The following is a 27441-nucleotide window of genomic DNA, read 5'->3' as shown; positions in this document are numbered from 1 at the left end:
ATCGAATCACGGCGGTGCAATTAGCACTTGCTAATACGTTCAAAGAAAACGTGTAACCGCCACGTCACAAACGCAAAAATCATGACCTGTGTCAGACACAGAAGACTGATAACTTAATCTAATATATAAAATTCTCGTGTCATAATGTTCGTTCCCACCATACTCCTCCGAAACGTCTCGACCGATTCTTATGAAATTTTTTATGTACATTCAGTATGTGTGAGAATCGGCTACTATCAATATTTAATACCCCTAAGTGATAAGGGGTGTCCACATCAAAAAAAAAATGTTTTTATACAACTTTCGTTTTTATTTTTTTAATGATACATAATAAAAATAAAATACGTACAACCCTTAATTTTCACGTCTCTACGATCAGCCTCTATTTTTATTTGTATATTAAAAACTATTGATTTGAACTCTGAGGCCAATATACAGAGAAAAATTCACTGAACAACCTAAAAAATTTTCATTCCGGAAAACCGAACAGTCTCTGGGGTAGCATAGCAAAATGTTCCATGTTGGTATGTACTAAAAAGGTAGGCTAAGTAAAATCACATTAAGGAGAAACGAAGTTCGCGGGGGCAGCCAGTTGTCTATAAATAAAAGATCAAATAAACGGATGCAATCTGAGGTCAAGACCCATTTAGGGCTGTAGCACCAATGAATTATTATTTAGAAATTATATTATATTACTAAAATATATATATGATTATAGTAATATATTATCGATTATAATAGAGATTATTATTATTTAGTGTGCATGTATATTATGTATAATTTTACTTAGTATTTGGTCAGCTAACAGGGGTTTCTTAAAACAGGTACAAATCTTGCTTACAAAAACGTTAAAAAATAATATAAATGCTTAACGCGAGTTAAGTTCGGTGGCGGTTGTTGGGATGGAGGGGATTGGGATATTCAAATGTATGTAATGAAAATCTTTGTTTGAAGCTAGATGACATCTAGTCACAGGCTTTGGCTGGCTTTGATCGTTTAAGGGTCGATTCGAACAAACTTCAATTTATACACGAGTAACTATACCAAGAATAATCTATTCCATGATTTTAATCTCGAGTAAATCCATAGTCGTTTGTCCACGTAATGGATAGTATAATTGTGCTAGGAATAACAATACGCGAATAGCAAGAGAATGGTGAACGAAAATAAAACTCGGCAAATAAATGTTGTTCTACAACGGGACAGTGTAAGAGCATACATCATGTCAACTCGATTTTGCCGTAGGTATCATTATACAATGCTAGACTATTAATTTAGTGCGTTGCGTTGACTTGAAATTAAAACACAGAATACATATTTGTGAAATGACAGAAATCAGCTGATTGGACTGACTGACGCCATTAAATTATTCTAGGAATAGCTGTTATTCCGTGCGAAACGGCGGTATAGTAGCAATTCCCGAATAAGCCCACAATTCTTAGAATTTGTAGTTGGTAAAACGTAAAATTGATTGACTCTCGATTAACTGACGATTTATTCTAAGATTAAGATTTACTCTTGTTTGGTCGAATCGACCCTAAGACATATGCTTATAACTAACATAAAACTATGGATAGTGGGGTTGCGACGCTGGATTTACAAAAAAACTTGACGTATTTAAGGGTTCTTTCCGTAGAATTTCTTTACCTATATAAGTGTAGTCGACCTATTGGAGTGGGAAAAACTAAAGGGCTCATTTTGGCTTCAAGTTTGCGCTAATTATTACCTAAAATATATATATGTAACTTAACTAATTTTAGGTTACATTATTCGCGCTAGTTTAATTTTGTCAGCTATGAATCTCACGACGAATGGACGACAAGGAAAGAGGACAAGATATATGTATCGCCAACTTTTGTTCATTTACATTGCTACATAAACGCTGTATTAAAAAGTTCGCACCGAGTATACTTCGTCGGAAAGGAGGGAAAGGCTTAAAAGGCTGGCGTCTCTTTAGGTTATTAAAATTAATTGAACCCGGAAATTGTGTTAAGCTATTTTGTTTTGGAAAGTTTTGACAAGGACAGTACAGTCTAATAAACCGATTATGAAGGGGAATAACCTTATACGTTTTTAGTATAACGCTTTAAAATTTTTATTTAAATACCTTTTCATAACAAACATATTTCGTATCCACATATAAACATTTATGAATAAGGGTTTGAAGTAGATTATTTCACCCTTATTGTACGTACAACCCTAAACAGCTATAAAATCTTTTGTCCCTATCACTCGTAATATTTCAAATAAAGCTTACTTCAAGTAATTGCCTTGTATGTTTATGTAGGTATTCTACATCGACATCAATGCGAATTTGTGATCCTAATGCAGCCATTGGAAGACGGAAAACCACTTTAGTTGTAATTTGTGCCTACTTAGCATAGTATGGTCAATTGGGCGCCAGTAATATTATTAGCCCATTAGCCAGACATACCCATCGATATAATCGTATGTAGTAAGTGTTGCTTGTCTTTACTAATCGATTAGCTATGTATATTACGAGCATTTTTATATATACATACAATAAGTTAGTAATATGTAAATTTAAATATAATCATTTTTATGTCTATAAAAATAATAGTGTATGTATAAATAATGAAATTCTAAACATGCGATGAGAATAGATAGCGAAACCGCATTATCTTCTTAGTAGTATTATAGTTCTAACATCAATGTAGTTAAATATTGTCACAAATCAATACTAGACCTAGAATAGTACCTAATTAATGCTAAATGTAATCTATATTTTTAACGAGGATCTCAACTGCACGGATGGTGAAGTGGCCTAAAGGCTGCTTTACCACCTCAATCGTGCGTAATTATTCGCGATCTATCCCCAACCCCCCCACCGATAAGATGTTAATCCCGCGAGGGGTTTTGTTTTTTTTTCTAACGAACTTTATAAATATCAATTTCTGGTCTTGAAATTTAGAATTTAAATAAAACGAAATAAATGTTACTCAGGCCCTCTCGTTGCATGTATAAAATATAGTCCGCACCCAAACTTAAAATGGACCACTTTTTCACTAAAGCAGCGACATCTAATACAAATTATGTTAGACAAAGTTTTAAGTTAGCGCCATCTAGAGGCGTTAAAAAGAACTAAATTTGCATCAATTTGTTGTGGTTTATTCCAAACCCTTTAATCATTCGTAAATAGATGTCGCATTTTTCTAGATTTATTAAACAAAAATATTCTGATATTTAATAATTAAACTTGAAATTTACACATTCGACTTCCCCACCCAAACTTAAAACGGATTAATAATTCGCTTAAGCAACGACATCTTATACAAATGATGTAACATAAAGTTTTAAAGTAAACGTCATCTAGAGGCGCTTACAAAAACTTAGCATGAACTACAACTTGTTCAATCCAAACCTATAACAATTTTTACACATATTAATAGGTCTCAGAGCGCCTCAATCTAATTGTATTAAACTAAATTTATTCTGTTATTTAATAAGTAAACTTTAATTATACACATTCGGCTTATAGTGTAAATGGAGTCTGAGGAAATATATATTGGTATTAGAACAACAGATATCGCAAAGGTCCTATTCGGGACAATGAAGTAACATCATCTTCACACACATTTTATAGATAAATTTGTTTAGGAGACGTATGTCTGTCTTAAGAAGTATTTACAAAATCAGAATATATAATTAGTAGCTTGTAATTGTTATGCATCGAGCAAATATCACTTGAAAGCTGCATTATCACAAATAATATATTACATTATGAATGTAAATAATTATATGGATATTGATACACGCATGTATCAGTTATTGTATAAATTTGAAAACTATAAATTAACTAAATATTGCTAAAATCTAGTTCTTATTAAATGCAATCTCAATTGATATTTCTGTTGGCCTAACATTTTCCTGTCAAGATCCAATACGTTTTAAAATGTGGAAGTCATACCTTGCGGTAAGTCTCGACTACAACTAGCCTTTACGTAAGTTAGCATAATGCAAAGCCGTTCTTACTGCGACCACAGCAAACGCTGACAAAGTACGCCGAGTTAAGAGGAGCGTGTAATAAAGCATCTTTATCAAACGTATAAATTCTCCTCAATATATCTAATATAACTTACCGTTCGCCGTTTATCCGCGTCAAACGAGCCAGAATGTGTTGGAACTGACTGTCTACCGCGGAACATTTCAATCACTTTGCTTATCGCGCTGGGACGACGCGAGGCTGGCACCGTTACTGTGTGATAGTACTAAAAAAAATATTGATAAACGCGAATTACATTGATGTTTCTAATGCTTGTCATTAATTTATTTACACTTTATGCACACGAATAAAATAATAATATTAAGAATAAACTTTAAAAAAACTAGCAACGAGCCTGTTGCAAGGAAACGATCTTCCAGGTTTTAGTTCCAGGATTAATCGTGGTCAGCGAGAGATCACGTTGTTTTTTAAGTACTCACGTAAACCAATAATTTGAAATAATTTTCCACGGTTGTCTATTTACGATTATGTAAATCATATATTTACATTAATTCACTTGATATTCAGTAAATTGCGTGCGTAAATAAAATACGAGTCACCATCGTACATACCATTAAACTAGCGAAAAATTTATGTTGAGAATACCTGAATATATGTGAGATATATCTTTTCGAAAATTGACTTTTACATAAATATTAAGTATATATAAGGTCCTTACATATGAAATTGGCATTTTGTCATACTGGCCACTTCGACCTCGTTTTTTTTTTTTGCGTCACTCTATAATTTATAAAATGGAAATGTGAAATATCGCTTTATTTACGAGTACGAGTTCCACTGTGGCACCAGTGCTGCAGAAACGTCTCGAAAGATTAATTTTATATGTAAGGAGTTAATATATTTTTATAAATATCAATATTATAATTAAAATTAAGTATATTTTTCTAAATTGCCCCAACGTTCGCACTTGCATGTTTTTTTTTTTATCAAGAAAAATAAATTTCTCTGTAAACTCTTTTTATCATAGAATTGATATCAGATTGTATACAGAGCGTTAAAGCTTTTGTAAGACATCATCTATAAAAAATAAATAATTACTTTAGCGTCGCTACTAGGATGCGGATGCGCAGAACCATCTTTGACTTTGCTAGCTTGACTCGAACAAGAGGCGCCATCAGTTTTGCTCTCGGGTTTTGAAACTTCTAATTTCTCTCCTTCTTTCGCCTTTGTTATGTTCTAAAAGAAATATTATTATAACGCGTTAATAGTTTGAAGTGAAGGGATAAAATATTTATACCTTTATATGTAACTTTGTATAAAATTCTACACACATAATAAACTATACAAAATTTTTATTACATGTTATCATTTTTAAATGTTTATTTCCGGCGAATCTAAGTTTAACATAATATCTTTAAAGATCAATTTGCAATGTACTTGGTAACATTAATACAGTACAATATCATACAAAAAGTTATAGGGACTTAATCCCGAATAAATAATACCCGAGGTACTTTTGCCATTCGTTTATTTAATACCATATTAACCGACTCTATGGCCTCATAACAGAGGCGCTATCATGTGGCTTACACTTGGAGATTTTGGTTTCGTTTCGGGTTGCCTGGACACTGGCCTTACAAAATTATAATGAAAGAATCTTAACGTTAGGGGAAATAAACGATTACATTTAGATACAAACACCATTTTATATTTCTATTGTGAAGATCCTTGAGCTGTATATTAGAGAAGAGTAATTACGAATTATATTTTTCAAAGATTAGTTAAAAATCTCACCTGCATTGCGGCTTTAAACTGCTGTATTATAGTTGGCTGTTTCTTATTATCACCGCGGGGTCGAGATTTGAACATATCAAACAAAGCTGGTCTCCTGCTCACCCCGGAGGTTCCTGTACAGAACAATAGAAAAGAATAGATGCATGGAAATGTGTATTAGGTGAAATGAAAGGTGTATTAGGTGAAAATCATATTTAAACCAGTCTTATTTTCCATCCATATATTTCTGTATCCGGGTGTAATTATACCTAATCCTTGGGATTGAATTGCTCCAGTTCAAACAATTTGTATGACATTACTTGGCGATTAAAAAGAGTGGCAGAAAGTTTCTTGCCAGTTCTTCTTAGCCGCTCTACGCCCTTGACTTGCGAACTGGTAGTAAATGTAAATTTACGATTAATTTAACTTGACGATTCAAAAGTGTACTTGGTTACCCACTTGAATAAAGATATTTTGAGTTTGAGTTTGAGTTTAAGGAATCAGATTTTTCTATAGCGCATTGACAACAGTAAAAATTTACAATTATAAAAATTACATATACACTAAATATAGAACTCGAAAACAGGTAGGTATTTTATAAAATCGGTCAGAAGACTTACAATAGAGTGAGCTTATTATTCATTTTTAGCGTCTGTCGGTGAGGAAATTGATTCACCGGAGAAAACATATTAATGAATATAATATTTTATATTTTAATTATAATAATATTTATTTTATATTTTACCATGAATTGTCTGCTGATATAGCTGATGAGCATCATCAGCCGAGCCTCGCCTTTTTCTTTCACCAACAGATTGAGTACTTCTTGTAATGGCGGCATCCAATCTTTGGTCTGAAACGATCACATGGTATCAAAACTCGGAAACACTAATATTGCTATGATAAGCACACAAAGAGGGAATTTAGGAGCTGCTCAAAATGGTGTTGTCCTGTTTAGATATGGTCTATATATGTAGGTATGTATAACAAACAATGTATATAATATTATTAGGTATGTAGTCGTAATCAAATAGATATTTTAGTTACTTTAAGTAAATTGCGTCGAGGACATTAAAACGTTGTACTTCGTGTGTCTTAGTCGATTCAGACTCGGCTTAGCCAACCTATTTGCGATTTATTAATATGTATATGTATCATCTAGTATAATTAACATTTTGTATACATGTAAATAATAATCTAAATATCAATATATTTCCTATATTGATCAACACAATTCCACTTTTAGCCTTTTTTAGATTACGTCACAGAAAATAGCTATTATTTACTGTTTTCGCAATTAGCCGCAAATTCACATAGACCCATTAAACATTTCTGAAAATAACCTAGTGTATGCACTCGTACTATACTATCACATGTGTGCAAATTCCTTGTTGTTTCACAATACGTACTAGCTCATACTGGCTTTGAATACCTGCATACGAATTACATACCAAGATATAATCTTATAATGGTGACTTTGTAAATGGCATCTCGAGAATTTAACCGAAAGTGACAATTTAAATTACTTTTAACGTTATACATATCTGAAACTGTTTCTTTACTACTTAACAATCGTACGAGTTGGAAATAAGATAAAATATGGACATTAGTAATTGAAATGAAATTACAGTAATTTACGATGAATTATGTTATGAAGATTGTATATGATTAAACCTAACAACTAAACAATGTCAAATTGTGTCTAGGAAAATAGTTTTTACAATAAGACTGAACAAACAGACTGATATTTGTTGTCATATTACGCAACATAGTTTAAAAAAATATTTAATGTACATGTTTGATGTTTGTTTGATGAATGTTGTATTGCTTATGTTAGTAGTATAGGATTTAGATACGATCATTAGCTAGGCTAGCTAGCTAGGGAGCTGTCGAGCAAAATATTTATATGATTTGCTCATGTGGCAGACTTTTTAAATAGCGATAAGGAATATTAAGGACCACATCTGACACCATGGCGCTGCGTTGTCAATTAACAGCCCCTTAAAAAAAAACAGATATACTATAGCATTTGCTCGTATCTGCCTCTAAGGCTGATATTTAGAAACTAAAGAAAAGAATTCATATATCATCTAGAACTTTGACTGTTCTTGTTCTTGTTCTTGTTCTATTCTACTACTTTTCTTTTTCTGAAATGCACGCTTGGCAGACCTGCAGTGTTCGTTTAAAAACCCTGCGAACGACCGCAGAAAAATAGTCTGCCACCACAGCGCTGCGTTTTCTATTAAAAACGCTTTAAGTGTCACCAAAAATAAAGTGCGCTATATCATTTGCTTGTTCTCTCTGACTGTTGTTTATATTGCTTATAAAAAAATGGCCCGGCCCACTGATATTCCGAAAGCAGACCATTTGAATTTTTTGAATGCTATTTATTTTTTTTAGTTTTTCAAACAACATTTGGGGTTATACCCCAATTGTTTTGCGAACTTGTGGTCCTGAGTTGGCTCCGGTCCTAACGCGCCTTTTCCGGTACCTGTACTCGCTCAGCACGATCCCGAAGTGCTGGAAGACCGCTTCGATACATCCGATCCCTAAAAAAGGCGATTGCTCTGATCAGTCCAATTATCGCCTAATAGCTATAACCTCCTTGTTCTCCAAAATCATGGAATCCAGTACTGTTTTCACCTCTTGACCAGCTCCTTCCACTCGACCGTATTCAACGAAGAGCGGTTCGAATCGTCGACGACCAATCCCTCTCCGAGCGGCTTGATCCTTTGACGTTGCGTAGAGATGTGGGGTCACTCTGCATCTTCTACCGCATTTACCATGGAGAGTGTTCATAGGGGCTGTTCAGATCAATACCTGCAGCGGAGTTTCATCATCGGACGTCAAGGCAGAATACGAAATTCCTCGACTTCCGGCGTTCCACAACTGAGCCTTTTTTAAAGGAAGTTTTTGGAGTACTTTGTGGAACCAGCTGCCCACTGAAGTATTTTCGAACCAATTCGACTTAGGGCCCTTCAAGAAAAGAGCGTACCAATTCTTAAAAGGCCGGCAACGCACTTGCGAGCCCTCTGGCATTGAGTGTCCATGGCCGGCGGTATCACTTAACATCAAGTGAGCCTCCTGCCCGTTTGCCTCTGTTCTATAAAAAAAAACCTCATTCGTGGCGCCAGCTACCAACTCTTTAAGGAATTTGCTGCTGAAGATACGACGGAAAATTACTTTGCTTGAGAGCAAAGTAATAGTCAACATGAGTGTTGACCGATGAGTCCTGCTGTCTGTCCAGACGTGTTTTGGCAGGCACGCTGCGAGTGAGGGGGAAGGGAGGGCGCAAAGAACGTGGCTACTCGCAGTTCACTCGTAAAAAAATAGAACACGCTTCTAATCACGTTACTACGCAGCCACACTTGTTTTCTCCTAATCACTCAAATCAAAGTGAATTCAGGCCTTGAAGTCAGTAAGTAAAATGTCTGCCTATTTTTTTTTTGTACTTAAGGGGTTCTAATAAATCGAATTGACCCAATAATAATAGCTTTTAGGAAATGACTTAGTAAAGTTTTTTTTTATAATCTTACACCTACCTCCTGTGATAATGCAGAGACCTGGATGTCTGTCTGATAGATTTTCTTTGTTATCTAAATGATATTGACCATTACCCCAGAGGCTGACACGAGCAAATGATTTAATATCGTTTTTTTTTTAAACCCCTGTTAAAGTTGTTAAAGCTTAAAAACGCAGCAACGTACGTAATTTAATAACAATATATTATTTTGGTCCGAACTTTAATTCCTATCAATACGAAATACGAGCAAATCATACACTTACACAGCAAGTTGTATAATGCAATTTAATTAATTGGACTGTTTAAATAAAGGCTATGATAATTGTATATTTATATTTACAGTTCATTCGTCATCCTTTAATATATAGTTAATTTAATTTTGTTATTGTTGTAAATTGTACGGAAAAAAACGTTTCTTTAAGTGTCATATCAACCACAATACTAACTGAACTCGTTACATAGCGACAGATATAAAATATGTAATAAATATCAAGGCCACTTATGTCGTTATGATCTCACTTCTATATTTCACTAATAAAAGGATTTGAGACTAGAAAGACTCCTTTGTGATTGATAACTGACTTGAAATCATATCGACTGAAAATGTAAATCATATCGATATTTCGCATTTAAACGTGATAAAATCTGTAATAAATGAAATTACGTTCAACAACTGTAATCTCAAGTATCCGCAAAGGCATTGTCTACCTACGATTATTACTATTACAACCAACGATTATTTTTAAATTCCTTACCATGATGGGTCTACGGTAAGAGGTAACCTAAGAGGCAATCAGTTTATATTTCTATTCTAAGTACAATTCTTACTTCTCTTAAGAGCACTAAATAATAGTTAAAGTGCGTACACCGCGAAGACCAGAATTACTTTTGTGAATTAAAATAATTAAGTCCCTGCCAGTTTTGACAAATTATTCACTGGGCCATACTGACACACAAATGTTTTGCATACAAATCAAGTTTTATGGAGCTCATGAATATGATATGAGATCTATAAAAAATGACCCATTTCATAAACAGTACTAAAATTGTGCTACAATTGAGTAATGAAGAAAATTCATAATTTCTGTCGCCGCATTTTTATGGGCACACAACGCACATGTATAAGGTGCACATGTTTCAATCAGCCATATAGTAAAGTGATTACAATAAATAATTATTTTCATCACTAGCATATTATTCATTCGGAAATAGTTGTTTTATACACCGTAATAATGATCTCAAACGTCGAAGTAGTATCATATGATACTTGGCTAAAAGCCAATAGGGACTATACAATACTTATGGCATTAGGAATCGTATTCATCACTAAAACACAATGAAATTATGCCTTCTCAGTAGCAATATATCTGATATTTGCATACATCACAAACACGCATTATTATAATAATCAATAAATATATAAATAATAAATAATTCTTAATTTTGTAAGCATTCTTTACTGTAGATTTTCTGTAATATCCTAATTCATTAAGATCTTAATTTTGAGACAGTCAAGCAATAAGTCTATAGTTACTATCTTTATTGAAGTGCTGTTCAATTAAATAGTGTTTTATGTGGTATTATAAAAACATCTAATTTGCTAAATTGAACAGAACTAAGCTATGGAGAGAAAATCTATGGTACTGGCCCGGATGTTATAGAAACTTACCTCTTTTGTTTCTTCTGTCATCATTGTTTTTTTGTATATCTTTAATTTTTTTAACATCAATGACTTTGATATCTTTTTCTTTACGAGATTGGGAACCCCAGGTTCCAGAACGGGCTCGGATTGGTTCAACTTGGTCCCGCTCTGGCATTTCTGCTTTAGCTTTTTTATCAACAGTAATTTTTCCTTCTTTAGGGGAAATTACCTGTATGTGAAAAAGAGAATTAGTTATGAACAGAAAAGACCAGCATAATTCATAGCTGATTGCAACATCAATTAATTTAATAAAATACTGTTTGGACGTTTCCAAATTGAATGGAATAAACATTAAAAAAATTCCAGACAGTTTTAAGAGGTGGGACCATCCCACCTCTTTAATATGTAAAAACAATGTCTTTCAAAATGAAACTTACTGGTTTTTCATTTGTTCTCTTAATCCAAATATCTTCAGAACTTGTCAGTACACCATCAACAGTAGATCTAATTTCTATTAAACTACTGTCAAAATAGTTTTTGTCACGATGAAGATTCTCACCAGTGAATATTGATCGAACACTAGGCCTTAACTCTTCTGCACCTTTGGTACCAAAATGAACAGTATGAGCATTGTTGACATGCATTCTCAATGCACGCTCTACTCTTTGATGTGGAGGTTCTGCCGTGGTAACCAAGAATTTATGCTTTGCACCCATTACAGTTCGCTCAGACAACTCATCATCTATGGGTTTGTCTTCGTGAATTTTTTTACTGCCCTTCAATTCTTGGTGTGTCTTGGGTGATTTATTTTTCTGACTAACATTTTTAACGTCATATGCTTTTGATGGAGAGTTAGATGATGAGTTATCTTTTCTGTAATCATCTTCATCCTCTTCTCGGCACTGTGACAAACGCCGTCTCTCAGTGTACGGAAAAGGCGAATTAGAAGTACGACTTGAGAGATTATTACAGTGATTCATAAAATAGTGTTGAAAAAAACTATCAGTTTCTGGAGTATCATTACTATCACCTTGAATTATATCTTTTAAAGCTGCTAAAGATGTGATGGTGTTGTAATTAATTGCATTGACTAGATCTTCACTATCTGTAGAACTCGGAGACCCACTCTTATTGAAGACACTATCTTCATTGGTTGAATTATCTTTTTTCAGATCTGCATCCTTTATTTTCTTCATTTTCTTTTTCTTTTCATTTTTCTTTAAATTCCCTTTAGACTTATTCTTACTTGTGATGTTATTATTATCAGACTCCATCAGACAATATACCAAGACAGAAATAAAATACCTCTAATAACTATGGTTCAATCACAAACAGTTACATGTTCTTCAAAATAGTGTGATGCATTTGAGTAATGTATTGATATGTTTTATGTTTTTGTCATTGCTGAAAAAACATTATTTGAAGACCAATATTGTTTGATAAGATCCAATGCACATTGCAAGAATCTGAAAAAATAATTTGACCATAAAAAACATTATATTATGCATATCTAATATTAAAATATACTATACAAATAAAATCTATTTTCTTAAAATTAAAACACAAATTATAGCCAATGTGGTGGGAGTAGAGATCTACGTTACCTAAAAAGCTATTCAACAGCAGACAGATGCATTTATACAGATCAAAGAAGTTACTTAACGAATTCTGTATGAATTCTACAAACATTAATAATTACAAAAATCATTTAGGCAATATAATTAAACTTATATTAAAAAAACAAAAGCTACGCTAGAATAAAGGAAAAACAAAAGAAAATTAGCTAAGAAATAGACATGATGAAATTTGTTGGTAACAAACCGTAAACACATTAATTTACGCGCAAACTTTTCGTGATCTCATTCTAGTAACGGGAACTTTACAATAATCTAAGAAATCTATAATTTTGCACATAAACGCAGTTTCTTAAAAACACAGTTTAAAATAGTTCTAAATAAGACCAATTATGTACCAAGTCAACATTGAACATTCCAATGAAGAAAAGTATGAGAAAAACTGAAAACTCGAATTTTTATAAGTATCTGACAATCAACAATTAAGATTTGAAAGTGACTTATTTCAATTCCAGTCTGTAAGATGCTCGGGGTAGTTAGGTAGTCTGTGGCTGTGTGTGTGGCTGTCGAAGTTTTAAAATCGTTAATCGTTTGAAATTTTTCGATCGTCGTCATCATTAATTTAACTTCACTTAATTGATTAAATTGTCAAATATGTAAAAACCTGCTCACTGCATTCCAAGCAACCAATATTGTAACTGTGTTGCACTGTAGATACAGTATATTTTCTATGTTATTTTCTGCATTATATATTAGTATTAGTATATTGTTTTCCAAACATACAGTGTTTGCCAAACAGTCTAATTTTAAAATATCTCAGTATTATGAGTTGTGGCAGTTTCGTTGAGAGAATAGCTCTAAATAAGTAATGTACGTATAGCCCTTATGAAAACGATAGAAGTTTACGACATTATTTGAGGTAATTTACCACTCTAAGAGTGACTTGACTTAATGTACGTAGACCCCGTAGTCTCCATTGTATTCGGTCTTGGTCTAGTCTTTCCGGCTCTCTTTGGCTCACCTGGAACTGTACGACACCGCTAGTTTTACCTGGAGAGGCTATGCTTCTACTTTCCTTGAGTGTTCCAATCGCCTGCTAGGGGATAATTGGAATATCTTCTGAGTGAATGGCCTAACCATTTCCACTTGCATCGCTTGATCTGCTGGCTAATCGGGTTTTCTCGGCAGCACTCCAAAGTTACTCGATAGAGATCTTCTCGGCCAAGTAGGTACCTAGAGTACGGCGAATTCTCTTCGCCGGTTCTCGGCCTCTTCGGTTGACGAAGACTCGTAATCGATTCGAGATGTCTTTTGTTACCTTTTAAAACCCAACCCTTCAAGATGTTTGCTGGTATCTGTACTGTCAAAATGAACTGTCATACAAATTTAGTTTTCGACTTTTCTAGTTTTCGACATACACTATTCGTTAAGGCGCCTTGAGTCTTGACTAAGCTCCTAAGAATGACAAGCTAGAGCTCTATAGTTCTAGACTCTAGTACGTTACTGGCTGTATGGACTAGTCCTTTGCTTTTCCCATTAGGCATAAATTAATGTTATCATCTGTTAAAAAAAAATGTTTTCTTTTGTTAAAATACTTAATAAATTTAGTTTCGTTATGTAGGCGATGGATCTAAATTATTAAAAAATTAAGTACACAGATATAGTATACCTACTAATGTTAATAATTTAATAATGTTATAGTACCATATATATCTTGGTTAAATAATAAGCGGACTTCTCAGATCTCACATCTAGTGTTATTACTTTTTTTATTATCAGTAAACTGCATTAGCAGAGGCAGCAAAGAGATGAACGTCTATCTAGTTTAAAATGTTGTGAATGCGTTAGCGTTCTTCATAGTGAAACGTTATATTATTACTTCGTTTTCAATTGACACGGTTTTTACGATGGTGAATAACCTACCTAACCTACCTCGCCAAACAATGTTTAAATGTCTACCATTATTGTGTCTTATTATTAATTATTCCACTTGTAACGAATACAAACTCCGGTATGCAGCGGTTATATATCGACATGGTGATAGGACTCCAGTTGATACATATCCAACAGATCCTTGGGGAGAGGAATCATTCTGGCCAGTAAAATTTGGAGAGCTGACTAACACTGGCAAAATGCAACACTACAAATTAGGACAATGGCTTAGACAAAGATATGTGGTAAGGCATTATTAAGATTGTAATTTAGAATATACAATATATATATAAAAGTTTGGTCCCTGTGGCAGTGTACCTTCATTGCTGTATTAAGCCACACATTTTATACTGTCGCCCTATTAAGAATAGCTGTGTGTACTGTAGTGGTTTTTAACCCATATACCTAAGTGCATAAGTCTGATAGCAGCTAGTGCTGCCTCCTGCTGTATGTTGAGATCTAGCGGTATAATTTGGGTTCACCAATACTATGTACCAGGTCCCAAGTTAAATGTTTTATGCAAATAAACCCTATGAATGAATCACTTCAAAGAGAACAAAATTAGTTTTATATTATTTCTGTTTATTATTTTTCGCTTGCCATAGCCCTTAGCAATGCCTGTTGACTCCGAAACTGCTGGAATAGAGGCAAAAGCCGCGTTTTAACGTCGGCGGCGACATTATTGTCCGAGAGGGCGGCGACATTATTGTCCAAGAGGGCGGCGACATTATTGTCCAAGAGGGCGGCGACATTATTGTCCGAGAGCGCGGCGTGCATAAAAATTAAGACAATAATTGGATTTGTTAGACCTTCCTAACTGGATCTCATAAGTTTTGGAATTCAGACTTACAAAGAACATCATCCCAGCTCATATTATTTAATAAGTTCTCATATGGTTTGTTTTATGTTGAATCAGTATTTTACCATTTATTGCAGAATTTCATTACTGATGAATTTGATCCAGAAGCAGTTTATGTTCGGTCAACTGATGTTGATCGTACACTTATGTCAGCTCAGGCTAACTTAGCTGGTAGGACTTATACTTTTTTTTAATATAATTTTTTCCATTTTATAGAATAACATGGGTTATTCAAATTAAAAATGAATTATAATTTATTTAAGAATTGTATGTAAAGATAATAATTTAATGATTACAACTATGTATTAAAGATATTAATGCTAACGGAATAAATTGTAACCACCCAGCACTGGATTTATTTTGGTTTATATAATTATCATTTTAATTATAGGTATGTACCCACCAGATGCGAATTCTACTTGGAATCCCAAATTATTCTGGCAACCTATACCTGTACATACAGTGCCAGAGGTAAATGATGAAATTTTAGCAATGAAAAAAGAGTGTAAAATGTATGAAAAGTTGAAAAAAGTTTATTTGAATTCAGAAGTTTATAAAAATCGTTTAAGGCAATATGAAGACCTTATGGAGTATGTTCTTAGTTAATATTTTTCACTATCATATTTCTTCTTAATGCAGGCTTTTAATTTTGTTTAATTTTACATTCTCAGCTACCTCACAAAATATACTGGTAGAAAAATCAGAGACTACGAGGATATTTCATCAATTTACAGTACCTTAAAAATTGAAGCTCTTTATAACTTTACATTGCCAAATTGGACACATGCAGTGTTCCCTGATAAAATGAAGAGTCCTGCTTGTTACAGGTTTCAAAGTTTTTTTTATTTATTATATTAAACCTTTTTTCTGACTAACATAAAATATCAATGTTAACTTGTTTGTACATCCATGTCTAATTAAGTAAGCACACAGTGACTATAATTTGAAATGGGTTGGCTTGGGGATAGCTGATAAAATATTGATTTTGTCCAGTATTTCTTACCTTGTTTACATATTATATATTTTATAAGTTCTTGCGGTGCAACCTTATTCGACCTTAGTGTTTGCATTAAACAATGATTATTCTAAACATTTGTGTTACATCATCCAAGGGTAACATAATAAAATATTTTTAGCTTCACTACTGCCACAGCAACTCCAGCAATGACACGCTTTATGATTGGTCCATTGGTGAAACATATTTTAAAGCAAGCATTAAGTGTTATATTAGGAGACAGCAAATTACGGTTATCAATGTATAGTGGACATGATTTCACTATTGGTAATGTTTTAAATGGATTAAGTGTATACAATGGAAATTGCCCTGTATATACATCAACAATACTTTTTGAATTCATTGGTAAGTTAAAACTACTATTTACAAAAAAAACATGTCATGATGTTTTTTGCACGCTGTATATATCCTAGCCCTATTTAATAAAATGACAAACTACCACAAAAAATAAAAATACTAGCTTTTTATAATATTATTTGTATGAGTATTGAGTATATTATTTTTTTTATTCATTTAAGCTATATTTATTGCAGAAAAAGAATCTGAATATTATATTCAACTTTCATATAGAAACAGTACTGAGATTGTGGAACCTCATGTTTTAAACATTCCTAACTGTGGAGAATTGTGCCCACTACAACACTTTATTCAATTGTATGAAGACATTATTACTGTTGATTGGGAAACAGAATGTGAAGAAAAGGTTATATATTGTGTTTATATGGTCTTAGTCAAAGGCCGGTATTCCATTTGATATCTCAACATCTCAATCTCACATCTTCTTAAACTCATCATCATCTATAACTAATCATTATCGTAGATAAAATAGTTTGTTAAGTTTTGAAACTAAATTTAAATTCATATAAAAACCAAAAAAAAATCTAAATGCTAATTTTTCCAAGGGTTGTAAATGTTTCACTAGGCTTGTCCCATTATTTACTTATGTGCTTCTCTTATGATAAATTAAAATTTCAGTATGGGTGGCTAATGTTCTTTTGTGGAATTATAAGTTTGTCTTTCCTATATACAATTGTGGAGGCAGTAAAATTTTATAAGAAAAAAGGTTAGTATCAGTAATTATTATAAGACTGCATTTATATACATTTAATATTTTTTTTATTAAATATATTATATTAAGTTTATTATGTAGTAACATACGCACAACGGACCAACCACGAGTCTAATTGCGGAGAAAGGAGTCCTTCTACCCTAACCCTAACCCTGTAGTAACATATCTTATTTATTTTTAATGTAGTTTGATTAAATTATTATTTTTAACTGACCATTTTGTGCAGGACAATAAATTACTTTTCTTTTCAGATCAATACTCAGAGGAATACTTAAAATCTAAACTTCTCCTTAACCGCTTGTAAAATGGTGAAAAGTGGATTGATTACTATTGGTTAAAGCTCAATTCAATTCTCTGTTTATCTTCCACAATAACTCATTTCTAAACTTATCTTTTAACTAGTGCTATTTGTGTCTATCAATGTGATTATCAATTAATATTTTTGGCAATTCGGGATATTGTTAAAAATATTAGATAAGGGATTAATTATAGTGTTGTGGTTGAAAAGTTCATACATGTTTTTTCTAAAAAAATAATTATTTTTTTACTGAATAATAAATAAGACTTAAGGTTAATCATATTGTTTTATTTTTCCTCATCAAACATTAGCTATATTATCGATAGAACTACATCGTTTATATGAATACTTAAGCCGTCTAGCATATTTGAATGAAGTAATGAATGCAAAAGGTTATTTATTTTTAAAATGCTTAATGGCCGTCGGCCTAAACCTATACAGCTGCAGGGCTTAGTGATTGTACATTCCGAAATGCCTGTTTTCTATTCTATAATTTATGCAATTACCAGAAAAGAAAGCAGTTTACACAGATGACTTATGAATTGTAGTAAGTCCAGCTAGAGACGAAACCATTTTTCGACAGGAATGACTAACTTTAAACGAATTTGTATGGGAACGACATTTACGACATTACTCTTGATGACGTGACCATATTCATAAAAATTTGGCGTTACTGGGTGATGACTGATGAGTGATGGGCAGTGCTTCCAGATCCCAAAAGTAAAATTACAGTGTTGTCAGCTAAAAAATATAGTAGTTTCTTAAAACAATACAGCAGATTCCAAATTCGATTACAGTAAAATTACATTAAAAGTTTGTTTAAATATTAAAAGAAAAATAAGATGCTGTATTAATTTATTTGTAAATACATATCATTGTAAGTTATTCTAAAATAATTTCCTCATGATTTTGATAAATTTTTGCATTCATCTTCAAAATCATTTCATTAGTGGGATTAAATTTGACGCAGTTTTCAGAATTTCGACGAATGGCTTGCTGAGCTAACATATTTCCTTTAATAGTATTTGTGATCAGACAGTTCCTTTGCTGGTTTTTATATTATTAATTTCACTAAACTTGCGTTCGCACTCAGCGTTTGAGTGAGGCAAAGATAATACTAGACGGTTAGTTTTTGCTAAGCGTTAGTTCTGATTCATTGGGGAATTCCCCGCACGTAAACTATAATATGTAGGTAACAATCCTACTCAACATTGTCTATAGATAAAGGTCAGTGGGTCTGGGTTCTAGAATAGGTTGCAAATTTATATTTCGTATTTTCTAATACGTAAAACTTATTAAATTTGATTAATTTGATAATTTATATGAACGGAAATTAAATACAGTATTTTCATACACTGTATTTTATCATTACAGTATACAGTAGAAAAGTCTAAAATACAGTAAATCTACTGTAATTACAGTGTATCTGGAAGCGCTGGTGATGGGTCACACCTGTCGATAAGTGATTCGTCTGAAGCCACAGGCTATCTATTATATGAACTGTTATAGTATTAACAGACGATCGAACTTGGTACGGGCCCGACAGCGGATTCCGTACGCTCCATACCATATCCGTTCGTCTGGAGAGTTGTCTGCCGAACATTATTATTATTATTTCGTGTTCGCTCGGTCCGATGGTTTGCACATCGAATTTGGTCCTCTCCGTACCAAATCCGTGAGTCTGTACGCTCGGACCGGACAAACGCACGGCAGTCACGTTTGAAACATTCGGGAGGTAGCACGTACGTCAACGCATGTTCGCACTATGGCGGAGATTTTAACAGAACGCGAAGTCCTTGTCGATGTTTTGGCATTTTATAAAGACTTTCCGTGCTTGTGGGATACATCACATGATTTGTATTGCAACAGAGATGCTCGTAATCAAGCGATTTGATTAACTTCATGTGACTAAATTCATCACGGTTTTTTAAATATGTTTTTGCCCACTCCTTTCTTTTTTTTCGTGATATTTGTGGCGGCATTACTGTTGCCGCAACAACAATCGCAATTTTAGCGCGCTTGGATAACGTCGGAGGCATGACGTCTGAACTGTGTACACGCCACGCGGTGACTGCGAGATCCGGCCGTGTGTTGTGAGTAGCGGATTTGGTACGCCATACCAATCCGTTATCCGGCCCGTACCAAGTTCGATCGTCTGTTAATACTATTAGTTGTCTCAAGGTTTTTAAATTCACTATCATTAATCCATTAAAGATGTTTTGGTTTCCATTTATAGCCTAGAAATGTTATGTAATCTATGGTCCCAATCAGTGGAGGAGTCACAAAACCTGTCTCCACAGATTATAAAGTAAGAATAAAGAAATTATTTTTATTACACAAGGTTGAAGCATGAACTCTTAAGGAAAAGCAAATAAATTTATCTGTTGGTTTGTTATGTGCGATTAAATAATAATTATACTCTTGAAGTGAACAATTTGGCCGTGTATATTCTTATTTGATTTGATAAACTTTTCAATAAGTCGTTATCAGTTAGTATCATGTTGGCACTTTCTTTAATTATTATATAGATGAATAATGTTTTTCTACAAATAACTGAAGGTGAAAATAAAATTAATAAAACCAAGAAAACCAGGAAAATGTCTAGTGCAGATGCTCAGGACCGATTGAAGCTATATAAATTCACTAAAATATTGACTTTAAAAATTGCGCAAATTGTAGTTCAAAGTCGACAAGGGAGAAAAATTGTTCATCTGTACAACACTACTAAACCATCAGATGATAATGTAATATGTGATACAACATGTACACCAAATAATTTACAATGGGTAAGTAGGTTCCACCTTGATCAATAAATATCTATTAAAACCTGTATTTGAATAGTTGTATGTAAAGAAAGTTTATTTAATGTTGCAGTTTAATCTTTCAATACCAGACGTACCAGACGTAAACAATGACACGAAACGTGTTCTAAATGGTGAGGTCATACAAGCACTCTCAAATGTCCTCTGTATTGAAATATCCTTACATACAAATGATGGAGATGACATGGTGTTGGAGTTTTGGACTGTAAAAATAGGTCCTCTTCATGATGCAACCATTACTTCCATATCCACTATATACTATAGAATGAGTATAATGTTAAAATCAACCTTGAGCATATCTAGAATAACACCAGCATATAAAATGTCTCGCTTGCAAAACAAAGATTGCTATCAAATCTCACATAAGATATATGGTGGCCAGCCAAATTTGGACCTTCTTGGTATGATTTTTTCTAATTATCATTTTTTTTTGGATTTAACTGCATATGGCAAAAATTATTGAATGAAAAAAGAGTACACTATTTGTTATGTTAAAAAAAAGAATGCTAATAGTGTATTCCTGGCAAAACTATATTGATTTTTAGGTGGCATATTAATTAAAATTGGTCTATAATATAAGCCCAAAATGTATTGGTCTGTTGTATGTACTTATGTGTTTTGTTTCTATAGGTAAGAAGTATAAAAATATAAAGGTTGGTGAATTGCACATGCCAATAGGTACTGTAGAAATTGAGGTTTCATATAGAACTGAAATGACTATTTTGCCAGAACCTAGAAGTAGGGTACCAAGCTATGGTGAAGTTCAAAATATATCCAATAGTGACATAATGGTCAAAAGTGACCATTTTCCAAAGGAAATTCCTAGGTATGTTATTTAAGATAGCATGTATGTTTCTGTCTCTTATTTACATTTAAACATAATGATTTTCCCACTGTATATAATATATTTGCAATTGACAATACAGAAATAAGTGCAAAATAACTCTCACATCTGGTAAATTATATTAATTTAAATAGATTTAAATTTGTCTCTAAATCTTAAGCTTTGACTCTAATTAAATGCCTATTGGATAGTGACTCAAACTTAACTAATTTACTCAAAATTTACAGGAAAACTAACTGTGATAAGAAAAAAGTTGACCTTTCAAAACCCTTAACAGCTGGTGCCTTTGTAGATACCATAAAACTAAGGGAATTACATGATGCATTATATCAACAATTACCACCCGCACCACCAATGGAGTGGCTTTTAGCCGAAAAAGATAAAATGGAAAAAGTAAGGCTTTTTCAAACTATATCAATGAAATAGCCTCAAAAAATGACTATACATCACCAATTATAACCCCTCATTAACTGGAATTCATAACACTGTTTCTTAAGTGACTTCCGGGTTACTGATCATGATTATTTTAAAATGTTTTATGGCTAAGTTGCTATCCCTTATTACAGCTTACAATCCTTAAGGCACATCACTTATCGTCGTTGTAGAATGATAACCTCGTATGTCCAGAGAACCAAACATTATTATAGGTTGGTGGACTCAGTTTCAGCACTTAGACTCTTAATTCGTCCGTTGTGCGTAAAGTCTTGCCTAATTTAGCCAGCCTAGCTCCTTCCAGAAGCACAAAAGTGTCCTGGCCACTTCACAGGCTTCACGGAGTGACCTCACTGCTCCGAGGATTTCTGCACGTTATTTAGCCACAGCCTCGCATTCCAGGACTACGTGGGTACTGATTCCTCTGCGCTGTATCAGCGTCTGCCCAAGGGGCTGTCTGTCGTGCCTTGGACAAAAGATGTTTATTAAGAAGACAATGGCCCGTTATTGTCCCTATCATTGTTTTGAGATTGAGAACCAAACAATACAGGAAACAAATATTTTTTTACATTTCGTCGATGTTCATTAAAATATTATCATGTGTTTATGTCCATAGTTTTGAATTGTAAAAAGGACTTTTTTATTAATAACATAAACAAGTCCTTACTTCATAATTATACCAGTGATTTGACATAAGAGTCTACAAATAAAAATAAAAGTTTTTTTTTACATACAAGGTTATCATTCTAATTTGACAATTAAATTACAGAAATAAAATAAAGATGAAATACCTATCTACTACTTTAGGGTTAAACTTGTTACTGTATTGGATATGTAGACAGTACATATAGTAATGTTTTGTTATGACAAATCATTACTATTTCAGATTAAAACTGAATTTAACAAAAACTATTTTTTCAGAAGATAAACTTGTCAATGGCTGATGCTCTCTCAAAGCCCGGTCCTAGTTCTGAAGCTGAACCTACATTAGCTCCAGATGCAAGCAAAGCTGTTGAAGTGCCTAAGTGCAAGGATAACAAATATGCCAGTCTAATGGTAAGTTGGAAATATACATTAAGTTTATATTTTTTGAAATACATTTTTAGAGTTTAAGTTTAAAAACTTAATGATAGAATTGTCATTGTCATTTTACAAAAGTCAGTTGTTTGTCAGCCATTTACAAATATCCTTTAACACAGATAATAAAACATCACAATAATATGATTCATAAACATAGTGTTTACACTATGTTGGTCTCCTGGGTGTTTACACTATGTTTATGAATCATATTTATTTTTATTAATTATATAAATTGGGATTCAATATTCATAGTCTGGACAGGATTTGTCATAATTACATCAATGTATCCTATGTTTTTCTGTAACTAATTTAAGTTTTTGTATAAAAGAGAAAGAGGACATCATCGGACCTGAAATCAGATTGGATCCTGATAATCTGACACTCCGGTATATTAAGTAATAATTTTATTGTATTTTTTCATCAGGATTTCCCATTTGCTGATGGCAGCCCAATAACCGAACTGGCCAATTTCTACCAAGAATGTTTACAAGCGCGTTCAGCCAGCGAGGCGTGGACGAATGAATCCATATCAACCGATTCGGAGAACCTTTCACAGCAACTCAAAATGTATGAAGAGGCAGTGCCCGAGTTTGACAGTATGGTAGAGTCTATGTTCAGTAATACTGAATACGGGTCTGATCACACCTAAAAATATATACATTTAATTAGTATATAATATGATAAGTCTAGCTACTAAATTACAGTTTTTGTTGTTGACAACACTTACGTCATTATAGTTCGACAGTCATCATCTCGATTCTTAATATGAAAAAAGTATACATTATGTATAATTTTTGTGAATAAATAAAAATAATAATTATATTTAGTCCGCATAGTCACCACGCCGGCTCACTTTTCGCAGACTACATCTTAAAACTACAACTTTACAAATTTTTAAACACTACTCAGAGAGGGGAGGAATTTTACTTTATACCTACTTATATTTTTCGCACAAAGTGAACTTGATTAAAATAAAAAAGCAATTGAATTTTCTTCCAAGTAAAAATGTTAAAAAGCTTAAATTTTATTGATTTCCTTTACCGCTACGTACCTAAATTACTAAGGCTACTTCGCCTCCATGTGGTGTATGCAAAAGTAGACTATTAAATTTCTTATGGGTTCTCTAAGATTTACCATGAGTTTGATAAAATATCAAATGCTATCGTAAAATACTGGTTATGCGTGTTGGTTGAGGCAAACTAATATTTGACGCAGTTATTTTGGTAGGTATTTTGAACTTTGTCAAACTCTTGACAAATTGATTATATATAGATAAAATTGTGTTACTTAATTTTCGGGTTTCCCACATGTCTTTGCCTAAACAAAGAAAAGTGGTTTAAATAAGTTTTGGAAGTAATCATAATATCTTGAGGCCTATTAGTCATGTTAAGAAAAGGGTATATCGCCTTCATTTTCCCAACTGTACAAAGTAGTTATAGGCCGCCTACCATGTCATTCAATTAGTGCTTATGAGCGTAATACGGATGTCTAACACTGATGCTTAGCAAACCAGGGCCTTAACCCGACATACTGGCATATAGATAACTATTATAAATTAATTTTTGGTAGTACGAACATCTAATATGAACCGTGTCAGAAATCGTGGATATTATTATAGATGCAATTATACAGATTTTATGACGATAAATTTTATTTAATCACGGATGGTTTGATATAAATTGTTTTATTTTACATTCCGTAGTTAATTATTGATTGCGCCATTTTGTCCCAGAGTTATTTTGCTGGATAAATCATGTATCAACCGGAGTCATGAAAATAAGCGCTCTTTCAAATCGTGGACTAAATTCCAGTATGTGTTACCATGGTTACCATTATTTTTATGAAAATAATTTAGTAACCATGATGTACGTAAAATGGTACTCATTTTACGGACTAAGGGCCTTGGGATTTCAAGTTCTGAAGAATTGTAAACCATTTGAATCCTATCAAAGATGGCAAAAATTAATTAATTGTAATAATTACGGTAGTTTATCTTATGGTAAATATTTGGCAGTGGCCAAATAAAAAGTATGAATGTTGTCTTGAAAAAATGTAAGTATAACTCAGAGCTAAATAAACTAAATTAACAATGCCTTCGTATATCAAGTTATTGTATAAGATATATAAGTTAACGATTGATTTGTTTAGTTACTATAAATTTAATATTAAATGGCACTATTGTGTTTGAACTAAAATGTCGATTTAATTGTATCGATTCTATAACTTAATTATCTTGGTGCTTAGATACATGGTTATGCTAAGCATATGAATGGAAGAAACTCGTGAGACTGGGATTGTATAAGAATATGTCACTATCGTAACCACTAAACGTTAGCTATATAAAATACAACCTAGATACATATTACACCGTTCACGAATCGTCTACAAATATGACCAGTTGTTTTTAAAAATATATATTATTTAACCCCTCTTGGTCACTACGGTATTGTCTTATGTATGTTATCATAATGTCTAAGTTTAAATTATCAGTCTTGCAACGTTCATGATAACCCCATGACTTGGAAAAGTTCAAATATATTTAGTGTTAGTGCCTTTCAATAAGGTGAAAGTGCCAATCACTGTACTTGTAGAGGGATAATATAGTTTTAGTGTAAAAAAGTTGAAGCATGACTGGATATGTTTGGTTAGTACGATCGATTTGCTTGTTTAGTTTTTAATATCATATACAATGTATAAAATGTTGTATATATAGTGTATGTTGTATTTGAACCTACCCTAGGTAAACGAACGAGAGGATGAAACAAAAGCATGTCTTCAATACTCCTTAGAGTACTTGAAACAAAGAGAAATTTCCGTTTTAGCCAATACTGAGACCACTTACATTAAGCTGTGCTTATTAATGTAACTGAACGTAAGACTTAACTAGGCATTACTTAAATGTACAAATATGAAGGCGAAATAAATTAATTGCAAACAATGAAAATTTATATAGGAATATTTATATTTCAATTTTCAAGTCGATATATTAAATTTGAAAGGGTTATAAAAATATTAAGTTTGAATTTACGGCTAATGTCGCGTAATTCTATACACAATGTGGAATCGAATATTGTGAAGTTAATAAGTGTGTAATGACTACATGTTATACAATTTAAATGTCTAAATAATGTTACTAGTCAAAAAGTCTATTGTAATGGCCAATTAAAAAGTATGTTGCTTTTTATATTTTAAGGTTATTTTAAATCAGCCCTGAAGATTTCTATATTTATGAATGGTTTGTTACTGATTTAATAACTTAAGAGCATCTGATTGTGATTTGAAGGCATTTAAAATATTTTATATCTTTTTTATGATTCGTTTAATATTTTTGCATGTTTTTTCGGTAAATCTTGCAGTAAGTGTTTGTAGAAATCGAATTTACACATTTTGTTTTAATATATTTTTTTAAAGGAAATTTACATAGCTTGCAGTAAAGTTAGTAGAGTTAAAACTTCTACATGTTTTTTTCATGTTTTTTTTTTAAGTTTCTTACAAGATTCAAAGAATTTTTAATTAATAGAATGTGATTATATTTTATCGTAAAGACCATCAATTCATAATATAGGAAAATCTAAAGGGCATTTAATTATAGTTAATAGCGGATAGTAAGATTACACTGTAAAGGTTTGCTTATTGATTTTTTTCTTGTTCGTAGTTAACAATTTACTGTATAATACTTTATTTTATTCAATATATTCGTGATTATAGAACAGTCTTTCTTTGTGCATGTGTTTAAATAATTCCTTTATTTTATATATATATATCATTACAACTATCTATACTCTGATTTTTAATTCCGTAGAATTCTGACAGCTATCCTTTTTTGACATGTCAGTGATGGCAAACCTTTTTGGCCGGGCACATTTTTCAATTTCAATACGAATAAGGCCTACAACGCACTAGCGGCTGGCCGTGATGCGGCGTGCCGCTGCGGTAGGCCGCGGTATATACGGTCTGCCGTAGCGGCATGCCGTATTCCGGCTAACCGTCCCTATTGCGGTCCTATTGCGGTCTGCCGCAATCGTCACTCGTCAGTGCTTCTTGAAATATTACAAATTCAAATTTAATGACGTGGAATAAGTGATACATGTATCTTATGTTCCATAATAAACATATTTTATTTTTTATTTTTTACTCTTTTAAAATAGGTTTACAATATTTTGTTTACATTTATTAAATAATTATATGTGACGACGTAGGTAGGACGGCTAACCGCGCCAAGTGCGTGGAGGGGACGCGGCGCGCCGCAGCTCCAGATCAACCGGAGCGGTTGACGGTTGTCCGCAATTGAGTGCGTTGTTATCGTGCGGTTTCATGTAATAATCGATGTGCGGCCTACCGCAGCGGCACGCCGCATCGCGGCCAGCCGCTAGTGCGTTGTAGGTCTTAATGTACCCATTTTATTAAGTGGGTGCTCCACATTTAAAGTGATTTAACGGCGACTGGTAATTACGTTCTTTTTCATCACAAACGCCATCTTAAACTTAAAGTGCCTCTGCCATTTAAACCATGGTTATTCACAAAATAATAATTTAGGATTTCTTTTAAATCCTATTTTACAGATATTATTATTTATTTTCAATTTCTTACTACGCATCAGCGTATTCTTGTAAA

General features: G+C 32.9%; 3 protein-coding genes across 8 annotated transcripts in view; 2 read left to right on the top strand and 1 right to left on the bottom strand.

The window, feature by feature from the left end:
- Positions 1–12968, bottom strand: part of LOC125062280 — a 44496-nt gene extending 31528 nt beyond the window's left edge. For 2 of the 4 annotated variants that reach the window (XM_047668069.1, XM_047668071.1), the window contains exons 1-7: positions 12724–12915; positions 11340–12368; positions 10930–11131; positions 6483–6590; positions 5759–5871; positions 5063–5200; positions 4101–4229 (exon numbers count right to left, since the gene is read on the bottom strand). In XM_047668069.1, the coding sequence (XP_047524025.1) occupies positions 4101–4229; positions 5063–5200; positions 5759–5871; positions 6483–6590; positions 10930–11131; positions 11340–12176 (1527 nt within the window). In that variant the 5' untranslated portion in view covers positions 12177–12368; positions 12724–12915. Of the gene's footprint in view, positions 1–4100; positions 4230–5062; positions 5201–5758; positions 5872–6482; positions 6591–10929; positions 11132–11339; positions 12369–12723 lie in introns of all 4 variants that reach the window. The other 2 variants (XM_047668070.1, XM_047668072.1) reach the window with 2 other exon arrangements.
- Positions 12969–13968: 1000 nt separating this feature from the next.
- LOC125062551 (prostatic acid phosphatase-like) lies at positions 13969–17926 on the top strand. Of its 2 annotated transcripts, none has more exons than XM_047668553.1 (8): positions 13969–14653; positions 15345–15438; positions 15659–15779; positions 15939–16094; positions 16404–16627; positions 16816–16985; positions 17258–17345; positions 17603–17926. In XM_047668553.1, exons 1-8 carry the CDS (start codon positions 14384–14386, stop codon positions 17653–17655), a joined length of 1176 nt encoding a protein of 391 aa, XP_047524509.1. In that variant the 5' UTR covers positions 13969–14383; the 3' UTR covers positions 17656–17926. The 2 variants fall into 2 exon arrangements, with proteins under 2 accessions (XP_047524509.1, XP_047524508.1); XM_047668552.1 differs by having other exon boundaries at positions 13970–14653; positions 15659–15857.
- Positions 17927–19876: 1950 nt separating this feature from the next.
- On the top strand, positions 19877–24135 carry LOC125062412 (autophagy-related protein 13 homolog). 2 transcript variants are annotated; one of them, XM_047668327.1, is made up of 6 exons: positions 19877–20435; positions 20507–20872; positions 21102–21297; positions 21543–21708; positions 22669–22803; positions 23252–24135. In XM_047668327.1, the coding sequence occupies exons 1-6, from the start codon at positions 20432–20434 to the stop codon at positions 23474–23476; spliced, it is 1092 nt and encodes a 363-aa protein (XP_047524283.1). In that variant the 5' UTR covers positions 19877–20431; the 3' UTR covers positions 23477–24135. The 2 variants fall into 2 exon arrangements, with proteins under 2 accessions (XP_047524283.1, XP_047524282.1); XM_047668326.1 differs by having other exon boundaries at positions 19885–20435; positions 20524–20872.
- Positions 24136–27441: the final 3306 nt, after the last annotated feature.

Source organism: Pieris napi, chromosome Z (genome assembly GCF_905475465.1).
Source record: "Pieris napi chromosome Z, ilPieNapi1.2, whole genome shotgun sequence".
In the NCBI taxonomy this organism is placed as follows: domain Eukaryota; kingdom Metazoa; phylum Arthropoda; class Insecta; order Lepidoptera; family Pieridae; genus Pieris; species Pieris napi.
The sequence above is the reverse complement of the archived record's forward strand: the minus strand, read 5'-3'. Positions and strand labels throughout refer to the sequence as shown.